The sequence below is a fragment of the Hemitrygon akajei genome, chromosome 8 (genome assembly GCF_048418815.1).
Source record: "Hemitrygon akajei chromosome 8, sHemAka1.3, whole genome shotgun sequence".
NCBI classification, from domain to species: Eukaryota; Metazoa; Chordata; class Chondrichthyes; order Myliobatiformes; family Dasyatidae; genus Hemitrygon; species Hemitrygon akajei.
This window is the reverse complement of record NC_133131.1, coordinates 69396495-69416995: the sequence shown is the minus strand read 5'-3', so window position 1 is coordinate 69416995 and position 20501 is coordinate 69396495. Positions and strand designations below refer to the sequence as shown.

Genomic DNA, 20501 nt, shown 5'->3' with positions numbered 1-20501 from the left:
GACGTATTGGTTAGTATGTTATTGGGCAATGTAAATTGTCCCATTATTGGTTTAAATCGGGGGGTTGCTGGATGGCGTGGTTTGAAAGGCTGGAAGGCACTGTATCTCTCAATAAACTAACTAACTAAATAAAACCATCTGAACTCCCAACCATGCTTACCCAAAACACTACTGTTCCCATCTCAACTACACCAGCTCCTACTCACACTCATATCACGGCCCATCGACCACACTCAGTCCCAAATGAGCAATGCCGTGATCTTAAAATGCTCCTTCTTGGTTTCAGAACAAAGTCATGCCCCTCCCCTCTGAACAATCTCTTCCCACAGGGGTTCCCAGCCCTTTTTACACTACGGACCCCTGCCATGAACTGAGGGGTCTGTGGAACCTTGCTCTAAGATTATTCCTCTAATTCTCACCTCTCTGATTTTTATCGTTCCGGCATCAGCAGCCTAAGCCCAGAAGTTTCTGAGGCTCTCCCATCTCTTTTCCCCTCCGTTAAGACACGTGCTCCTGGATTGGCTTCGTGGCTGTGAACTCACTTGTGTGGATTTCAGTTCTGAATGTTATTAGCCTACTTTTATTTTTTTCCCCTGCACGTTGGGTGTTTGACGGTTTTTTAATGGGTTCTATTGGGGTTCTTTGTTTCGTGGCTGCCTGTAAGGAGACAAATCTCAAGGTTGTATAATGTATATGTACTGTTACAATAAACATACCTTGAACTTCAAAATTTACATTTCTGCCATGTTTTTAAACATTTGTCTACACATCATTAGGTGCAGTTTTCTGCCAAACTTTAGAGGCACAAGGAACAGCAGATGCTGGAACTTGGAGCCACAGGTAATCTGCTGGAGGAACTCAGCAGATCCAACAGCACCTGAAGGAGGAGGTGAGCTGTCGATGTTTTGGGTCAGAACGTTGACAAATCCTCTCGTCCCTCAGGTGCTGCTCAAGCTGCTGAGTTCCTCCAGCAGATTGTCTGCTGCCGCCAAACTTTGATAACTCTCCAGCAAATCACCTTGACATATTTTACTTTGTTAATGGCACCGTAGAGTATAAATCCTTCATGCTGTTGATTTAATTCACATTAAATCTGAAAGGAACTGTGTTGAGACAAACGCTTCATAAAGGCAAGGTCATTAGTAGCTTAAGAGTTAATAATCACCACATACTAAATCTCAATCCTCTTAGAAGACAAGGAAAGATAAATCCTTCAGATCTGACACACAGTAATATTATTATCATTCCTAACTGTCGGCAAGGTGCTCCTCTAAATAAGAAACCGCTTCTCCTTCTCATAAAAAACATTGTTATCATTTCTCTTTCAACTCTGCATGGATTGCTAGAGCCCCAACTGTCTTTTAGTATCTCACCTTCTCTCCAGACATCATTGGCAAAGACGGTGATGGGCAACCCTGTCAGACCCAGGTCCTTAGGGTTCAGTCAGTTCCTCAGAAAAGCTGTTCCATTGCAAAGGGAAAATGATAAGTGGGAAATTAGCAGACTCTCGGCAGGTAATGAGCTAAACCCAAGAGTTCAGCAGACTGCATGAGCCCAGTGCTGGGTAGCTGTGTCACCAATCACTCAGGACCTAATAGCCTGCTGAGGGAAATCTCCTCACATAAGACCCACCAGCATGATGCTGCAGTAGAGCCGCGTGCGGGGAGTGGGGGCGGGTAAAGCGGATTAAACTGCGCATTGGATAGACTCCACCCTCCCCAGTGTCTTAACTCTTTAAGTTAATGGTGCTAGATTGACAGGCGTGTCCTTGAGTAGTTCCTCCACTCCCCCTGCCCCCCTCCCACCCTCAGATGCCATGCAGGAGGGGGTCCTGAAGTAATTTTCAGCCCCCAGTGATGTCAGTGGCAGCAAATAACAGCCTGAGTGAGATGTAGCAGGTAAATTAACGGTGCAGACTGGTCAATATCAGATTGATTTTAATTCTTAGTGAAGTCAGTAGAAGGGAAAATGGGAAGGGAGAAGGGTCAGGAGGAGACTATCTGATTTGTCCAATAGCAATTATCACCCAGATACTTCTCCATGACAACATGGGGTTACCATAAGACATAGGAGCAGAGTTGGGCCATTTGGCCCATCGAGTCTACTCTGTCATTTCATCATGGCTGATCTATTTTTCCTCTCAGGCCTATCTCCTGTTTTCTCTCTGTATCCTTCATGGCCTGATCAATCATGAATCTATCAACCTCTGCCTTAAATATACATAAGGACTTGGCCTTCACAGCTGCCAGTGGCAATGAGTTCCACAGATTCACCACCCCGGGCCAAAAGAAATTCCTCCTTATCTCCATACTGAAAGAACATCCCTCTGTTCTGAGGCTGTGTCCTCTGCTCTTAGGCTCTCCAACCACAGGAAACATCCTCTCCACATCCACTCTATCAAGGCCTTTCACCATTCTATAGATTTCAATGAGGTCACCCCTCATTCTTCTGAATTCCAGTGAACACAGGCCCAGAGCCATCAGGTGCTCTTCATGTGACAAGCCAATCAATCTTGGAATCATTTTCGTGAACCTACTTTGAACCCTTTCCAGTTTCAACGCATCCTTTCCAAGGTAAGGAGCTCAAACCTGTTCACAATACTCCAAGTGAAGCCTCACCAGTGGTTTATAAAGTCTCAGCATTATACCCTTGCTTTTATATTCTAGTCCTCTCGAAATGAATGCTAACCGTGCATTTGCCTTCTTCACCACTGACTCAACCAGCAGATTAGCCTTTAGGGAATCCTGCACAGGAACTCCCAAATCCCTTTGCACCTCTGATTTTAGAATTCTCTCTCCATTTAGAAAATAGTCGACCCTTTCATTTCTTCTACCAGAGTGCATGACCGTACACTTCCTGACACTGTATTCCATCTGCCACTTCTTTGCCCATTCTCCTAATCTGTTTGGCCTCTCTATTTCCTCAGAACTATTTGCCCAGCGACAGGCCCAGTTCTGGTGCAGTCCATGAATCACCAATAATTTAGTGCAATCAGAATTTTGAAAGCTACCCTATCTGGGAATGCGACTTTATTGGTGGTAACGGGTTTGGGCATTTGGCAGATCATCAGCATCTGCATCATGTGACGTGGGCAATAATGGTCTCATGACCATGATTGTTCTTGGCAAATTTTTCTCCAGAAGTGGTTTGCCATTGCCTTCTTCTGGACAGTGTCTTTGTAAGACATGTGACCCCAGCCATTATCAATACTCCTCAGAGCCTGGCGTCAGTGGTCGTACAACCAGGACTTGTGATATGCACCAGCTTCTCATGCGACCATCCATCATCACCTGCTCCCATGGTTTCATGTGACCCTAACTGGTGGGGTGGGGGGGGCTCAAGCAGGTGCCACACCTTGCCCAAGGGTGACCTGCAGGTTAGCGGAGGGAAGGAGTTCCTTACATCTTGTTTGGTAGAGATGTATCTCCACCCCACCATCTGACCTTAGTTTTCAGTAAGTGAACTCCAGGGAATTAATCTGGTTTGGTGGTGCATTGCATCTCTGGGGACAGAGGATTAATGCTTTACTTGACGTGGAATTCATATCAAATCCCAAAGACCATGTGTCATAGAGTCATAGGCAAGTACGGCACAGGAACAGGCCCTTCAGCCCATCTAGTCCATGCCAAAACTATTTAAACTCCTACTCCCATCGACCTACTCTGGGACCATAGCCAAACTTCTCTTAAATGTTGAAATCAAGCTGGCATGCGCTATTTGATCTGGCAGCTCTTTCTGCACTCTCACCAGCATCTGACTGAAGAAGTTCCCCTTCTTAAACTTTTCATCTTTTGCCCTTAACCCATTATCTCTAGTTGTAGTCTCACCCAGCCTCAGTGGGAAAAGCCTGCTTGTATTTACCCTTGCTAAACCCCTCTTAATTTTGTATACCTTTATCAAATCTCCTCTCAATTTTCTACGTTCTAAAGAGTACAGTCCTAATCTATTCAATCTTTGCTTATAACTCAGGTCCTCCAGACCCAGCAACAATCTTGTACTCTCTGTACTCTTTCAACCTCATTTACATCTTTCCTGTAGGTAGGTGACCAAAGCTGCACATAATACTCCAAATTAGGCCTCACCAGCATCTTATACAACTTCAACATAACATCCCATCTCCTGTACTCTATACATTGATTTATGAAGACCAACGTAACAATAACTTTCTCTACAAAACTATCAACCTGTGAAGTCACTTCCAATGAATTTTGGACCTGTAATCACAGATCTACCTCACTCCTCGGTGCCCTACCACTCACTGTGTAAGACCTATCCTGGTTGGTCCTCCCGACGTGCTACACCTCACACTGCCATTTTTCCAGCTGATGCAGATCAATTGTGCAAGCCACAGTAGACTTCCTCGCTGTCCACTACACCCCCAATCTTGGTGTCATCTGCAGTTAATCCAGTTAATCACATTTGTTACGTACCCCATGATGTAATTGAGTATCTTGTGAGCATGATGTAATCGTCTTGTGATGGTGGGGTGATGTAATTTTCCCGCCGGTGTGTGGTCACATGATGTTATGTTCCAACAGGTATATAAGGGGAAGCCCCTGCTGTGACACAGTTAGTTCAGGGGTAGTTTGTTAGTTAGTTTTGCTGCATATTCGTCTCAGGACGCAGTTTAGTTTTTAAAGTGAAGTTTCTACTTTCTATTGTAAGGAGCAAAAACCATTGTCCCTTCCCACCGATCTCCCTCCTGGCACTTATCCTTATAAACGGAACAAGTGCTACACCTGCCCTTACACTTCCTCCCTCACCACCATTCAGGGCCCCAGACAGTCCTTCCAGGTGAGGCGACACTTCACCTGTGAATCGGCTGGTGTGGTATGCTGAGTCAGGTGCTCCCGGTGTGGCCTTTTATATATTGGTGAGACCCGACACAGACTGGGAGACCGTTTTGCTGAACACCTACGCTCAGTCCGCCAGAGAAAGCAGGATCTCCCAGTGGCCACACATTTTAATTCCATGTCCCATTCCTATTCTGATATGTCTATCCACGGCCTCCTCTACCATCAAGATGAAGCCACACTCAGGTTGGAGGAACAACACCTTATATTCCATCTAGGTAGCCTCCAACCTGATGGCATGGACATTTATTTCTCTAACTTCTGTTAATGCCCTCCTCCCCTTCTTACCCCATCCCTAATTTATTTATTTCCCCCCCTTCTTTTTTTCTCTCTGTGTTCTCCATCTCCCTCTGGTGCTCCCCTCCCCCTTTATTTCTCCCGAGGCCTCCCGTCCCATGATCCTTTCCCTTCTCCAGCTCTGTATCCCTTTTTCCAATCACCTTTCCAGCTCTTAGCTTCATCCCACCCCCTCCGGTCTTCTCCTATCATTTCGCATTTCCCCCTCCCCCTCCTACTTTCAAATCTCTTACTATCTTTCCTTTCAGTTAATCCTGACGAAGGGTCTCGGCCTGAAACGTCGACAGTGCTTCTTCCTATAGTTGTTGCCTGGCCTGGTGTGTTCCACCAGCATTTTGTGTGTGTTACAACTCTATTTGTATTTGTGTGGCAGCTTTAACAAGAAGAATCACACTTCAAAGTGCAAACAAGAGAAAATCTGCAGATGCTGGAAGTCCAAGTGACACACATAAAATGCTGGAGGAATTGCGTGGGCCAGGCAGCATCTGTGGAAAAGAGTAAACAGTCGACGTTTTGGGCCGACACCCTTCATCAGGACTGGAGAAGAAAGATGAAGTAGTCAGGGTAAAAAGGTGGGGGAAGGGCAGGAAGCAGTCCAGGTGGTGGGTGATAAGTGAAACTGGAATACGGGGAGGGTTGAAGTAAAGAACTGGAAAGTCTATTGGTGAAAGAGATAAAGGGCTGGAGAAGGGAGAATCTGATAGGAGAGGGTAGAAGACCACGGAAAAAAGGGAAGGAGGAGGAGCACCAGAGGGAGGTGATGGGTAGGTAAGGAGGTGAGGTAAGAGAGAGAAATGGGAATGAGGACTGGTGAAGGAGGAGTGGGGGCATTACTGGAAGTTTCAGAAATTGATGTTTATGCATCAAGTTTGAGGCTACCCAGACGGAATATCAAGTCAAGTCAAGTCACTTTTTATTGTCATTTCGACCATAACTGCTGGTACAGGACACAGTAAAAATGAGACAATGGTGTTACATGAAACAGTACAAAAACTACACTGAACTATGTAAAAACAACACAGAAAAAAGAACTACACTAGACTACAGACCTACCCAGGACTGCATAAAGTGCACAAAACAGTGCAGGCATTACAATAAATAATAAACAAGGCAATAGGCATTGTAAAGGGCAGTAAGTTGGTGTCAGTCCAGACTCTGGTTATTGAAGATTCTGATAGCTTGGGGTAAGAAACTGTTACATAGTCTGGTCGTGAGAGCCCGAAAGCTTCGGAGCCTTTTCCCAGACGGTAGGAGGGAGAAGAGATTGTATGAGGGGTGTGTGGGGTCCTTCATAATGCTGTTTCCTTTGCAGATGCAGCGTGTAGTGTAAATGTCCGTGATGGCAGGAAGAGAGACCCCGATGATCTTCTCAGCTGACCTCACTATCCGCTGCAGGGTCTTGCGATCCGAGATGGTGCAATTTCCGAACCAGGCAGTGATGCAGCTGCTCAGGATGCTCTCAATACAACCCCTGTAGAATGTGATGAGGATGGGTGGTGGGAGATGGACTTTTCTCAGCCTTCACAGAAAGTAGAGATGCTGCTGGGCTTTCTTTGCTATGGAGCTGGTGTTGAGGGACCAGGTGAGATTGTCTGCCAAGTAAACCGCAAGAAATTTGGTGCTCTAAACAATCTCTACCGAGGAGCCGTCGATGTTCAGCGGGGAGTGGTCACTCTGTGCCCTCCTGAAGTCAACAACCATCTCTTTTGTTTTGCTCACATTCAGAGACAGGTTGTTGGCTCTGCGCCAGTCCGTTAGCTGCTGCACCTCCTCTCTGTAAGCTGACTCATCGTTCTTGCTGATGAGACCACCATGGTCATGTCATCGGTGAACTTGATGATATGGTTCGAGTTGTGTGTTGCAGCACAGTCGTGGGTCAGCAGAGTGAACAGCAGTGGACTGAGCACACAGCCCTGGGGAGCCCCCGTGCTCAGTGTGATGGTGTTGGAGATGCTGCTCCCGATCCGGACTGACTGAGGTCTCCCAGTCAGGAAGTCTAGGATCCAGTCGCAGAGGGAGGTGTTCAGACCCAGTAGGCTCAGCTTTCCAATCAGTTTCTGAGGGATGATTGTGTTGAATGCTGAACTGAAGTCTATGAACAGCATTCGAACGTATGTGTCTTTTTTGTCCAGGTGGGTTAGGGCCAGGTGGAGGGTCGTGATGATGGTGTCATCTGTTGAATGGTTGGGACGGTACGTGAACTGCAGGGGGTCCAGTGAGGGGGGCAGCAGGGTCTTGATGTGCCTCATGACGAGCCTCTCGAAACACATCATGACAATGGATGTGGTAGTCATTTAGGCAGGACATTGCAGACTTCTTCGGCACGGGGACGATGGTGGCGACCTTGAAGCACGTTGGAGTGATGGTGCTGCTCAGGGGGATGTTGAAGATGTCAGTGAGAACATCTGCTAGCTGGTCTGCACATCCTCTAAGCACTCTAGCAGGAATATTGTCTGGTCCAGCAGCCTTCCATGGGTTGACCCTGCACAGGGTTCTCCTCACTTCAGCCATGGTGAGACACAGCACCTGGTCATTTGGAGGAGGGGTGGACTTCCTCGCTGCTACGTCATTTTCCACTTCAAAATGAGTGTAGAAGTTATTCAGCGCATCTGGGAGGGAGGCATCACCCGAACAGTCCGGTGATGTTGTCCTGTAATTGGTGATGTCCTGGATGCCCTTCCACAAGCACTGCGTGTCAAAGCTGTCCTGGAAGTGGCTGTGGATTCACTGGGCATGTGCACACTTTGCCCCTCTGATGACCCGGGACAGTTTGGTCCTCGCTGTTGTTAAAGCTGCCTTGTTGCCTGCTCTGAAGGCGGAGTCACGGGTCCTCAGCAGCGCACGCACCTCCGCTATCATCCATGGCTTCTGGTTAGTGTGTGTAGTGATGGTCTTGGACACAGTGACATCGTCGATGCACTTGCTGATGTAGCTGGTCAGTGATACCATGTACTCCTCTAAGTTGGTAGAGTCGCCATCGGTTGCAGCCTCCCTGAACATGTGCCAGTCAGTGTGCTCAAAGTAATCTTGAAAAGCAGAGATGGCTCCTGCTGGCCAGGTTTTCACCTGCTTCTGAACTGGTCAGGAGCGCCTGACGAGCGGTCTGTATGCTGGGATTAGCATAACAGAGACGTGGTCTGAGTAACCGAGGTGGGGGTGGGGCTCTGCCCGGTACGCGTCGGGAATGTTTGTGTAAACCAGGTCCAACACATTCTCCTCCCTCGTTGCGAAGTCCACATACTGATGGAATTTGTGGAGCACTGACTTGAGGTTCGTGTGGTTAAAATCTCCGGTGAAAATATAAGATGTTGCCCCTCCAACCTGAGCGTGGTTTCATCGTGGCAGTGGAGGAGACCTTGGAATGACAATGGGAGGTGGAATTTAAATGGGTGGCCATGGGGAGCTCCCAATTGGTCTGGTGGACCAGCAAAGGGCTCAGCAAAGTGGTCTCCCAATCCAGGTCTGGTCTCATTAATGTACAGGAGGCCACACCGGGAGCACCGAACACAGTAAATGACCCCAAAAGACCCACAGGTGAAGTGTCTCCACACCTGGAAGGACTGTTTAGGGCCCTGAATGCTGATGAGGGAGGAGATGTAGGTGTATGTGTAGCAGCTGTTCCGCTTGCAAGGAAGGAGATCAGTGGAGAGGGACGAATGGACAAGGGATCCCTGCGGAAAGCAGAAAGTGAACAGGAAGGGAAATATGTGCTTGGTGGTAGGATCCCATTGGGGACGGCGGAAGTTACGGAGAATTACGTGCTGGACGTGGAGGCTAGTGGGGTGGTAGGTGAGGATGAAAGGAACCCAATCCCTGGTGGGCTGGCAGGAGGATGGGGTGAGGGCAGATGTCTGGGAAATAGAAGAGATGCGGTTGATGGAGAAAAGGAAACCCTTTCTTTGAAGAAGGAAGACATTTCCTTTGTCCTGGAATGAAAAGCCTCATCCTGAGAGCGGGTGTGGCAGAGACGAAGGAATTGAGAGAAGGGGATAGTGTTTTTACGAGTAGTAGGGTGGGACAAGGCATAGTCCAGCTAGCTGTGAGAGTCCATGGGTTTATTCTAGACAACAATAGATAAACTGTCTCCAGAGATAGAGACAGAGTGATTGAGAAAGGGGAGGGAGGTGTCGGAAATGGACCAGGTAAGCTTGAGGGTAGGGTGTTCATTCATTCCCTTCCCACTGATCTCCCTCCTGGCATTTATCCTTGCAAGCAGAACAAGTGCTACACCTGCCCCTACACCTCCCCCCTCACTACCATCCAGGGCCCTAAACAGTCCTTCCAGGTGAGGCGACACTTCACCTGTGAGTCTGTTGGGGTTATTTACTGCATTCAGTGATCCCGTTGTGGCCTTCTGTATGTCAGTGAGACCCAACATGGATTGGGAGACCGCTTCGCTGAGCATCTACGCTGCGTCAGCCGGAAAAAGCGGAATCTCCCAGTGGCTATGCCTTTTAATTCTACTTCGCATTCCCATTCCGACATGTCAGTCCACAAACTCCTCTATCACCATGATGAAGCCACACTCAGGTTGAAGGAGTAACACCTTATATTCTGTCTGGATAGCCTCCAACCTGATGGCATGAACATCGATTTCTCAAACTTCCAATAATGCCCCCCCTTCACCATTCCCCATTCCTGTTACCCTCTTTCACCTTCTCTCCTTACCTGGCCAACACCTACCTCTGGTGTTCCTCCTTTTCTGGTTCTTCCATGGATTTTTCCTCTTCTATCCAATTCTCCCTTCTCCAGCCCTGAACCTCTTCTACCAATCGACTTCCCAGCTCTTTACTTCATCCCTCCCCCGTCCCCGTTTCACCCATCACCTGCTACCTTGCACTTCTTCCTCCCCTCCCCCCAGCTACTTACCCTGACTTCTCATCTTTATACTCCAGTTATGATGAAGAGTCTCAGCCTAAAATGTCAACTGTTTACTCTTTTTCATAGATGCTGCCTGTTCTGCTGTGATTCTTCAAGGGGGAACCAAACCAAATGGAACAGCTGACAAAGTAGGAGTTATTATTTAGCGGTGGGGAGGAGTCAGAAACCTAACTGTACAAGTGTGTGAAGGCAGAGGAGACATACAACCTTAAAATAATTCTGCCCAGAATCAGTCCCTTCAGCCATAATAGCCACATGCCTCATTGCACCTAACTTTTCTAACCCTTACAAAAGGTTCAGTGAGCTAGGTAATGTTAGAGATCTAGAAGATTATAAGGCTACTAGGAAGGAGCTTAAGAAGGAAATTAGGAGAGCCAGAAGGGGCCATGAGAAGGCCTTGGCAGACAGGATTAAGGAAAACCCCAAGGCATTCTACAAGTATGTGAAGAGCAAGAGGATAAGATGTGAGGGAATAGGACCAATGAAGTGTGACAGTCGGAAAGTGTGTAAGGAACCGGAGGAGATAGCAGAGGTACTAAATGAATACTTTGCTTCAGTATTCACTATGGAAAAGGATCTTAGTAATTGTAATGATGACTTGCAGCAGACTGAAAAGCTTGAGCACGTACATAGTAAGAAAGAGGATGTGCTGGAGATTTTGGAAAGCATCAAGTTGGTTAAGTCACCAGGAATGGACGAAATGTACCCCAGCCTACTATGGGAGGCGAGGGAGGAGATTGCTGAGCCTCTGGTGATGATCTTTGCATCATCAATGGGGACGGGAGAGGTTCCGGAAGATTGGAGGGTTGCAGATGTTGTTCCTTTATTTAAGAAAGGAAGTAGAGAAAGCTCAGGAAATTATAGACCAGTGAGTCTTACCTCAGTGGTTGGTAAGTTGATGGAGAAGATCTTGAGAGGCAGGATTTATGAACATTTGGAGAGAGATAATATGATTAGGAGTAGTCAGCATGGCTTTGTCAAGGGCAGGTCATGCCTTATGAGCCTGACTGAATTTTTTGAGGATGTGACTAAACACATTGATGAAGGAAGAGCAGTAGATGTAGTGTATATGGATTTCAGTAAGGCATTTGATAAGGTACCCCGTGCAATGCTTATTGAGAAAGTAAGGAAGCATGGGGTCCAAGGGGACATTGCTTTGTGGATCCAGAACTGGCTTGCCCACAGAAGGCAAAGAGTGGCTGTAGACGGGTCATATTCTGCATGGAGGTTGGTGACCAGTGGTGTGCCTCAGGGATCTGTTCTGGGACCCCTACTCTTCGTGATTTTTATAAATTACCTGGATGAGGAAGTGGAGGGATGGGTTAATATGTTTGCTGATCACACAAAGGTTGGATGTGTTGTGGATAGGGGCTGTCAGAGGTTGCACCGGGACATTGATAGGATGCAAAACTTGGCTGAGAAGTGGCAGATGGAGTTCAACCCAGATAAGTGTGAAGTGGTTCATTTTGGTAGGTCAAATATGATGGCAGAATATAGTATTAATGGTAAGACTCTTGGCAGTGTGGAGGATCAGAGGGATCCTGGGGTCCGAGTGCATAGGGCGCTCAAAGCAGCTGTGCAGGTTGACTGTGGTTAAGAAGGCGTGTGGTGTATTGGCCTTCATCAATTGTGGAATTGAATTTAGGAGCCGAGAGGTAATGTTGCAGCTATATGGGACCCTGGTCAGACCCCACTTGGAGTATTGTGCTGAGTTCTGGTCACCTCACTACAGGAAGGATGTGGAAGTCATAGAAAGCGTGCGGAGAAGATTGACAAGGACGTTGCCTGGATTAGGGAGCATGCCTTATGAGGATAGGTTGAGTGAACTCGGCCTTTTCTCCTTGGAGCAACGGAGGATGAGAGGTGACCTGATAGAGAAGTATAAGATGATGAGAGGCATTAATTATATGGATAGTCAGAGGTTTTTTCCCAGGGCTGAAATGGTTGCCACAAGAGGACACAGGTTTAAGGTGCTGGGAGTAGGTACAGAGGAGATGTGAGGGGTAAATTTTTTACTCAGAGAGTGGTGAGTGCGTGGAATAGGCTGCCGGCGATGGTGGTGGAGGTGGATACGATAGGGTCTTTTAAGAGACTTTTGGATAGGTACATGGAGCTTAGTAAAATAGAGGGCTATGGGTAAGCCTAGTAATTTCAAAGGTAGGGACATGTTTGGCACAACTTTGTGGGCCAAAGGGCCTGTATTGTGCTGTAGGTTTTCTATGTTTCTGTGTTTCTATGTTTCTAACCCCATTTATATGCATAAGTTTTGTCATTGTTGGAGGGTACTTGGAGGCGAGGCAGAGTCGAGGTCTGGGTCCCAGAGTGAGGAATGACCGGGCCAGGTTGAAAAGGTTGGGTATGGGCTGAATTAAGGTAGTGGGGCCCAGGCCTGAGAGCATATTGAAGCAGCAGGGCCCAGGTCTGAGTGCAGGGAACGAGCCAATGTTTGGGCAGTTTAAGTGCCAGGCCACATTGAAGGTCATGGCGTTGGGACTGGAGGAGAAGGATGGGTCGGTGTTCAGCTCGCTGCTTGACATTGTTTTCTTGCCTCTGCACTGAACCGAGGCAGTGGCCTGCACCTAACAGGCTCCTAAACCAACTTCAGTGATGACTGTTTTCGTGGCTGTCTACTCACTTTCATGAGCTTCAGTTCTGAATGTTATTTGTTTAATTTTTTTTGTTTGCATGATTCAGTTTTTTTCTGCACGCTGGGTGTTTGATGACTTTCTTTTTCAATGAGAACATTGGGTATCTTTCTCTTGAGCTCCCTGTAATCAGACAAATCTCAAGGTTGTATATAGTATACATACTTTTATATAAATAAAAAACACAAAATGCTGGCAGAACTCAGCAGGCCAGACAGCATCTATGGGAGGAGGTAATAACGACGTTTCGGGCCAAAACCCTTCATCAGGAGGATGAAACATCATCATTACCTCCTCCCATAGATGCTGACTGGCCTGCTGAGTTCTGCCAGCATTTTGTGTTTTTTATTTATTTCTAGCATCTGCAGATTCACTCGTGTTGCCTTTTATATAAATGTACTTTTGAACTTTTGTTTTGAAGATCCAAAGCTTCCTAGGCCTTGGCAATTATACTGTTATTCTAGATGCTTTTCAGATGTTGCCTCCACCTTCACCTCAGGCAACTACCCACCGAGTGAAAATATCCCTCCTCCGGTTTTCTACATCTCACCTTAAAGCAGGGGTTCCCAACCTGGGGCCCACAGACCCCTTGGTTAATGGTAAAGGCTCCATTTCATAAAAAAGGTTGGGACCCCCTTCTTTAAAGTGCCTTCTTGTCTTAGGCACTCCCAGTAAGGGGAAAATAATATTTTACCCTATCTGGCCCCATCGTTGGGTGGCGGGGTGTAGATATGTCTCTACCAAAAGAGTCATAAGGTGCTCCTTCCCTCCACTAGCCTGCAGGTCACCCTTGGGCAAGGGGTAGCACCCGCTTAGCCCCCCGATCAGGGTCATATGAAGCCTAGGGAATAGGTGGTGGATGGTCGTATGAGCAGCCGGTGCAGATCACAAGTCCTGGTTATGCGACCACTGACGCCAGGCAGACAATCTCTGAAGAGTATTGATAATGACTGGGATCATCCCTTTTGTAAAGACACTGCCCAGAAGAAGGCAATGGCAAACCACTTGTGTTGGAAAATTTGCCAAGAACAATCGTGGTCATGGAAAGACCACGATCGCCCATGTCACGACCTGGCAGATGATGATCTCAATGATATCCCCCTCATAGTTTTACATATCTCAGTCAGGACACCTGTCAGCTCCCTCTGCGCAGCCTATCCAGTCTCCCTTTAAATATAAAAAGAAACCAACCCAGGAAAGGTTCTAGTGTATCTCCTGTGCACCCAGAATGGTTCCATGGTACCATAAGATGGACTCTTGTTATGACCTCACACTTTAATGTTTGCCTGCACTGCACTTTCTCTTTTCCTGTTAGACTTTATTCTGCATTGTAATTGTTTGACCTTGTTCTACCTCAGCACACTGTGTACTGATCTGATCTGTATGAACAGTGTGCAAGACAAGCTTCTCAATGTATCTCAGTACATTTGACAATAATAAACCAAATCCAGTGCAAGGGCATCCTTCTTATAGTGTGGCAACCAGGACAACACACAGTACTACAGGTTCTATAACCTATGTTCTAGAACCTTTTAACATGACATCCCAGCCCTTATATTCTACATCATGATTAGTGAAGGCTGGCATCCCACGTGCCTTCCTTACCAATGCATCCACCATTGCCTCCACTCTGATCCATGGACCTGTACTCCAATGTTCATCAGTATTCCCAGTTACCATGTGTGACCTACGCTCACTTGCCCTCCCAAACCGCATCACCTCCATTGCCCAACTTCCCATACTGCAGTCTTAGACAAACTTCCTCACTATCCTGTCTTGCGCCTGACATTCACAGTAAAGTGTATCCTGAGCATCGAGCATGGACCCTTCTGATATCCCACTGGTCACAGACTTCAGATCAGAAAAACAAACCCCCTCCGTCATCCTCTCCTTCTGTTACCAATCAAATTTGCTAGCCTGCCTTGAATACCATGGGCTCTGACCTTCCAGGCCAGCCTACCTTTGGCAAAAATCTGAGATGCAGCAGGATCTGTGTACCTCAGTATCAAAATTTACAGAAGACCCAAATGCAAATATAAGAAGTGATTAAGAATACTCATTAAATGTGATAATTTATTACCAGTGGAATTGAATACAAATGTTGGGAGTTCTGCTTTAGTTATACGGAGTAGAGGGGTCCCATCTGGAATACTGCAGATAGTATTGGTTCCCTTGCTTAAGGTCTGTTCATTAATCACTCATTATGTGCCATGTTGTATGACATAGGCGATCGTGGTCTATGATCTTGGCAAAGTTTTTTACGGAAGTGGTTTACCATTGCCTTCTTCTGGGCAGAGCCTTTATCAATACTCTTCAGAGATTGTCTGTCTGGGGTCAATGCTCACATAACCAAGACATATGATTTGCTCTGGCTGCTCATACGACCATCCACCACCTGCTCCCATGGCTTCATGTGACCCTGACTGGGGTCTAAGCGGGTGCTACACCTTGCCCAAGGGTGGCCTGTGGCTAGTGGAGGGAAGGAGTGTTTTACACCTCCTTTGGTAGAGACCTACTTCCACCTTGCCACCCTGATTTAAGGAAGGCTATAAATATCTTATGATGCTGAGATACGTACTAGAATGCGCTGGGACACATCGTCAGTGATGTAACCTGGGGTCATTGGGTGTTTTGGGTCTTCCAGGTACCCTCACCCAGGCAACCCAGCCAGGGGTGATCAGGCCCCAGCTTGTGTCCCAGCAACATTTGTCCATGGGTCATAATCTTGATCCATAGTTATCTGGAGGCTTGATCAACACTACTTTAGAGAAATTTACTTGACTGATGTGTGGGTTGTCACTTCAGGAAAATGAACAGACTTGTCTTGTGTCATCTGGTGCTTAGAAGAAGGAGTAGTGACTTGATTCCATGTAGTCTTGAGAGGATTGGACTTGAATATTATATTTGTAGATGAGGCAGTCAAGAACTCTGTCAATTGCAACTGGAATCACCAATTAAACTACACTGATCTTCAGGAATGGAGTCTGAATGATTCAGCACCCCAAGGTCAGTCCCAGCAGCTTCCACAGACGAAAGTCAGCCACAAGGTTAACTAGAAAGCCTTTCACCCTTGATGTAATGGACACAGATCCCTTGAGGTCTACAGTCACCCTCCAGTCTGAACTGATATGCTTGATTAAGTCATTTCCTCTGGGCTGATTATTAGTAACACGAGGCAGATGCTTTTCTTGGGTTAGTTCCTCGACTGTGATTGCAAAAGGAAGTCACTCTCAGGCCACTAGGTTGAAACTGGGGCATCTGAATCAGAATCAGGTTTAATATCACCGGCATGTGCCGTGAGATTTGTTGTCTTTGTTGCAGCAATCTATTGCAATACATAATAATAGAAAAAAGCTGTAAAAATTGCAGTAAGTATATATGTATTAAATAGTTAAGTAAGTAGTGCAAAATAGAAGCAAAGAAGTAGTGAGGTAGTGTTCATGGGTTCAATGTCCATTCAGAAATCGGATGGCAGATGGGAAGAAGCTGTTCCTGGATCATTGAGTGTGTGCCTTCAGGCTTCTGTACCTCCTCCATGATGGTAGCACTGAGAACAAGGCATGATCTGATGGAGATCCATAATGATGGATGCTGCCTTTCTGAGGCGATGCTAAGGAAGCTAGTGCCCATGATGGAGCTGACTAAGTTTACATCCTCTGTAGCCTATTTCAGTCCTGTGCAGTAGTCCCCCTCCCCACACCCCAAACCAGACGATGATGCAGTCAGTTAGAATGTTCTCCACAGTATATCTGTAAAATTTGCGAGCATCTTTAGTGACAAACCAGATCTCCTCAAATGAAATATAGCTGCTGTCACGCTTCCTTTGTAACTGTATCAATATGCTGGGCCCAGGATAGATCCTCAGAGATCTTGACACCCAAGAACTTGAACTGCTGATTCTCTCCACCTCTGAACTCTCTGTGAGGACTGGTGTGTGTTCCCTCATCTTACCCTTCCTGAAGTCCACACACAGTTCTTTGGTCTTACTGACACTGAGTGCAAGGTTGTTGCTGCTTCATCACTCAACTAGCTGGTATATCTCACTCCTGTACATCCTCACATCACCCTCTAAAATTCTGACAGCAATAGCTGCATCATCAGCAAATTTATAGATGGCATTTGAGATGTGCCTAGTCACACAGCCATGGGTGTAGAGACAGCAGATTTAGGGAAATCTGATCACCTGGCTGTTTTCCGCCTATCTGAGTATAGACAGAGGCTAAAGAGCAAGGGACCAGATACAAGGACAATGAAGAGGTGGTTGTGAAAGGATGATGGGTGGCTACAGGATTGCTTTGAGTCAGTGCACTGGGTCGTGTTCAAGGACTTGTCCAAGGATATGAATGAATGCAGCAGGGCCATCATAGACTTTATAAAGACACTTGTGGACCAGTGTGTCCCCACAAAATCATTCAGTGTATTCTCCGCCCGGAAGTTCTGGATGAATCGAGAGATTTACAATCTGCTGAGGGCCATCTCAGTGCCACTCAGGTCTGGTGACCAAGGAAACTACAAGAGGTCCAGGTATGACCTCTGGGAAGCATCTCACGTGCACAATGGCAATTCCGGATCCAACTTGAATCACAGGAGGATGGTCAACAGCTTGAATGCCGTCACCTCTTGCAAAATAAAACCAAGAACACGGTTTCACTCCCTGGTGAGCCCAATGCCTCTTATGCTCACTTTGACCAGCAGAACATGGGAGCAGCTTCATGAACTCCCACAGCCCCCGACGACCCAGTAATTTCAGTCTCTGAGGCTGAGGTGACAGGACCCTTCAGGAGGGTGAACACACAGAAAGCATTCTGCTGGGTACTGAAGATTTGTGCTAATCAACTGGCTGGAGAATTTGCTGATATCTTCAACCACTCATTTCAGCAGTGAGACACCCACCTGCTTCAAGCAGGCTTCAATTATACTGGTACCCAAGAAGAATGTGGTAACCTGTCTCAATGATTATCATCCAGTAGCACTCATATACACTGTTATAAAGTGCTTTCCAAGGTTGGTGATTAAATTATCAACTCCTGTGTGAGGAGGAATTTGGATCCACTCTAATTTACCTACCACCACAGTAGGTCAAGAGCAGATGCCACTTCACTGGGTCTTCACACAGCCTTCGAACATGTGGACAATGAAGATGCATGCATCAGGATGCTCTCCATTGACTACAGCTCTGCATTCAACAGTATCATCCCCTCAAAACTCATCAATAAGCTCCACGACCTCTGCCTCAAAGCCCCCTTGTGCAAATGGATCCTCAATTTCCTACCTGTAGATCCCAGTTATTTCAGACAGGCAACAACATCTCCTCCACAATCACCATCAGCACAGGTGCACCACAGGCTGTGTGCTTAGCCCTCTGCTCCACCCACTTTATACTTACGACTGTGTGGCTAAGCACGGCTCCAGTGTCATATTCAGTGCTCAGCAGACTTACTCCAGCTGGATGTCCATGACTAGGTGGCATTCCACAGAGATCTTCTTTCTCTTTCTGTTGTTGGCTGAATCAAAGGTGGTGACAGATCAGCATATAGGAGGAAGGAGACTGAAGATCTGGCTGATTGGTGCCACAACAACAGCCTCCTACTCAACATCAACAAAACTAAAGAGCTGATTATTGACCGTAGAAGGAGGACCCTGGAGGTCTGTGAGCCAGTCCTCATTAGGGGTCGGAAATGGAGAGGATAAGTAACTTTAAATTTCTCAATGATATCATTTCAAAGGTTCCATCCTGAGTCCAGGACATAAGTGCCATTATGGAGAAGGCATACATTGCCTCTACTTAGTTAGAAGTTTGTGAAGATTCAGGATATCATCAAAAACTTTGACAAGTTTCTATAAATGCAGAGTGGAGAGTACCCTGACTGGTTGTTTCACAGCGGGATAGGGATCAAGATAAAGCCCTTCCCACCACTGAGTGCATTTACACGGAGCGCCAGCACCGGAAAACAGCATCTATTATTAAGGACTCCCATCACCCAGCCCAGCCCATTCTTTCTTGCTTCCATCTCACCTCTGCCATTAGCAAGGAGGTACGGGAGCCTTGTCCCACACCATAAAGTCCAGGATCAAACCAAAGTGGAAAACTTTACTCAGCCCAACATTGAACTGATTCCACATACTATGGATCTGCCTTCCAGAAATTTACAACACAAGTTCTCACTAGATCCTAATCTGTCTGTTATTTATATTTTGTTTGTCTATTTGTATTTGCACAATTTATGATTTTTGCACAATGATTGTTTATCTGTCTCTGTTTATGTATGGTTTTCCATTGATTATATTGTGCTATCCTTCAGTTAAAGCTCGGTATGCTGTATTAATAAAAAAAAGCATCATTCAGCACGAGATTGTCCAGAAATCATATTAGAGTACAGAATGCTAAAGGGCAATGTAACAGGGGAGTTGATAAATGAAGAGATACAGTGCTAACTCATGTCAGGTTTAAATGAGGAAGGTCACAAAACAGAAGACAAAGATTTAAATTTAAATTTAAAATGCCATTCCCTTGTCTCAGTTTCTTCTCCTCCGTCGCATCTGTCCCAGGTGTGACTTTCCTTTCCAGGACATCAGAGATGTCCTCCTCCTTCAAAGAACACGTTTCCCTCCCTCCACCATTGATGCTGCCCACACCCGCATCTCCTCCATTTCCCATACATCTGCACTCTCCCCATCTTCCTGCTGCTTTAACAGCGATAGAGACCCTCTTGTTCTTAGCTACCAGCCCATGAGCCTCCTCATCCAACACATCATTCTCTGCTACCTCCGCCATCTCCAAAGAGATCCCACCACCAAGCATGTTTTCACCTTCCCTCCTCTACTTTCCGCATGGATTGCCCGCTCTGTGATTCCCTTTTCCATTCGGCCCTCCCCACTAATTCCCCTCCAGGCTCTTATCTGCAGGTGGCCTAAATGCTACAGCTGGCCACCAGCTTCTCCCTCAGCTCCATTCAGGGCTGCAAACAGTCCTTCCAGGTGAGGCAACACTTCACCTGTGAATCTGCTGGGGTCGTCTCCTGTATCCAGTGCTCCTGAAGCAGAGTCCTGTTGTAAATTGGGGGACCGCTTCGTTGAGCACCTCCACTCCATCCGCCACAAGCGGAACTTACTGGTGGCCAAACATTTTCATTCATATTCCCATTCCCGTTCCGACATGTTGGAGCTCGGCCCCCTCTTGTGCCAAGATGAGGCCACCCTCAGGGTGGAGGAGCAACACCTTGTATTCCATTTGCATAGCCTCCAACCTGATGGCATGAATATTGATTTTTCCTTCTGGTAAAAAAAAATTTCTTCTCCCTCCCCTCTTCTTCTATTCCCCTATCTGGTATCTTCCCTCTTATCACCGGCCTATCACTTCCTCCCCGTCCTCTCCTCCTTCTCCTACTATGGTCCACCCTCCTCTCCTATCAAATTCCTTCCTCTCCAGTATTTTATATTTCCTACCCACCTGGCCGCACCTATCACCTCCTAGTTATCTTCCTTCACCTCTCCTCACTTTTCTGCACTGGCATCCTCCTCCTTCCAGTCCTTTTCCAGTCCTAAAGAAGGGTCTTGGCTCAAAGTGGCAACTGTTTGATCATTTCCATAGGTGCTGTCTCACCTGCTGAGGTCCTCCAGCATTTTGTGTGTGTGTTGTTAAAGATTTAAATCACTTGTCAAACAAAGCAGAGATGGACATTTTTTTAAAAGAGGCAACTCCTGTCAGTTGTTGCATTTTTATGTGATTGCTGAAGAACACATTGAAAGACTGAGATACCTGTTGCTCCAGTCTCCTCTGGGGACTCTCCGCTTCATTAACAAGAACTCTACAAAGAAGAACAAA

General features: G+C 46.7%; 1 protein-coding gene across 5 annotated transcripts in view; it reads right to left on the bottom strand.

The window, feature by feature from the left end:
- LOC140731962 (tubby-related protein 3-like) overlaps window positions 1-20501 on the bottom strand; it is a 94712-nt gene that overhangs the window by 62471 nt on the left and 11740 nt on the right. For 3 of the 5 annotated variants that reach the window (XM_073053971.1, XM_073053973.1, XM_073053976.1), the window contains exon 2: window positions 20436-20484. In XM_073053971.1, coding sequence (XP_072910072.1) covers window positions 20436-20484 — 49 coding nt within the window. Of the gene's footprint in view, window positions 1-1373; window positions 1633-20435; window positions 20485-20501 lie in introns of those variants that run through there. The other 2 variants (XM_073053974.1, XM_073053972.1) reach the window with 1 other exon arrangement.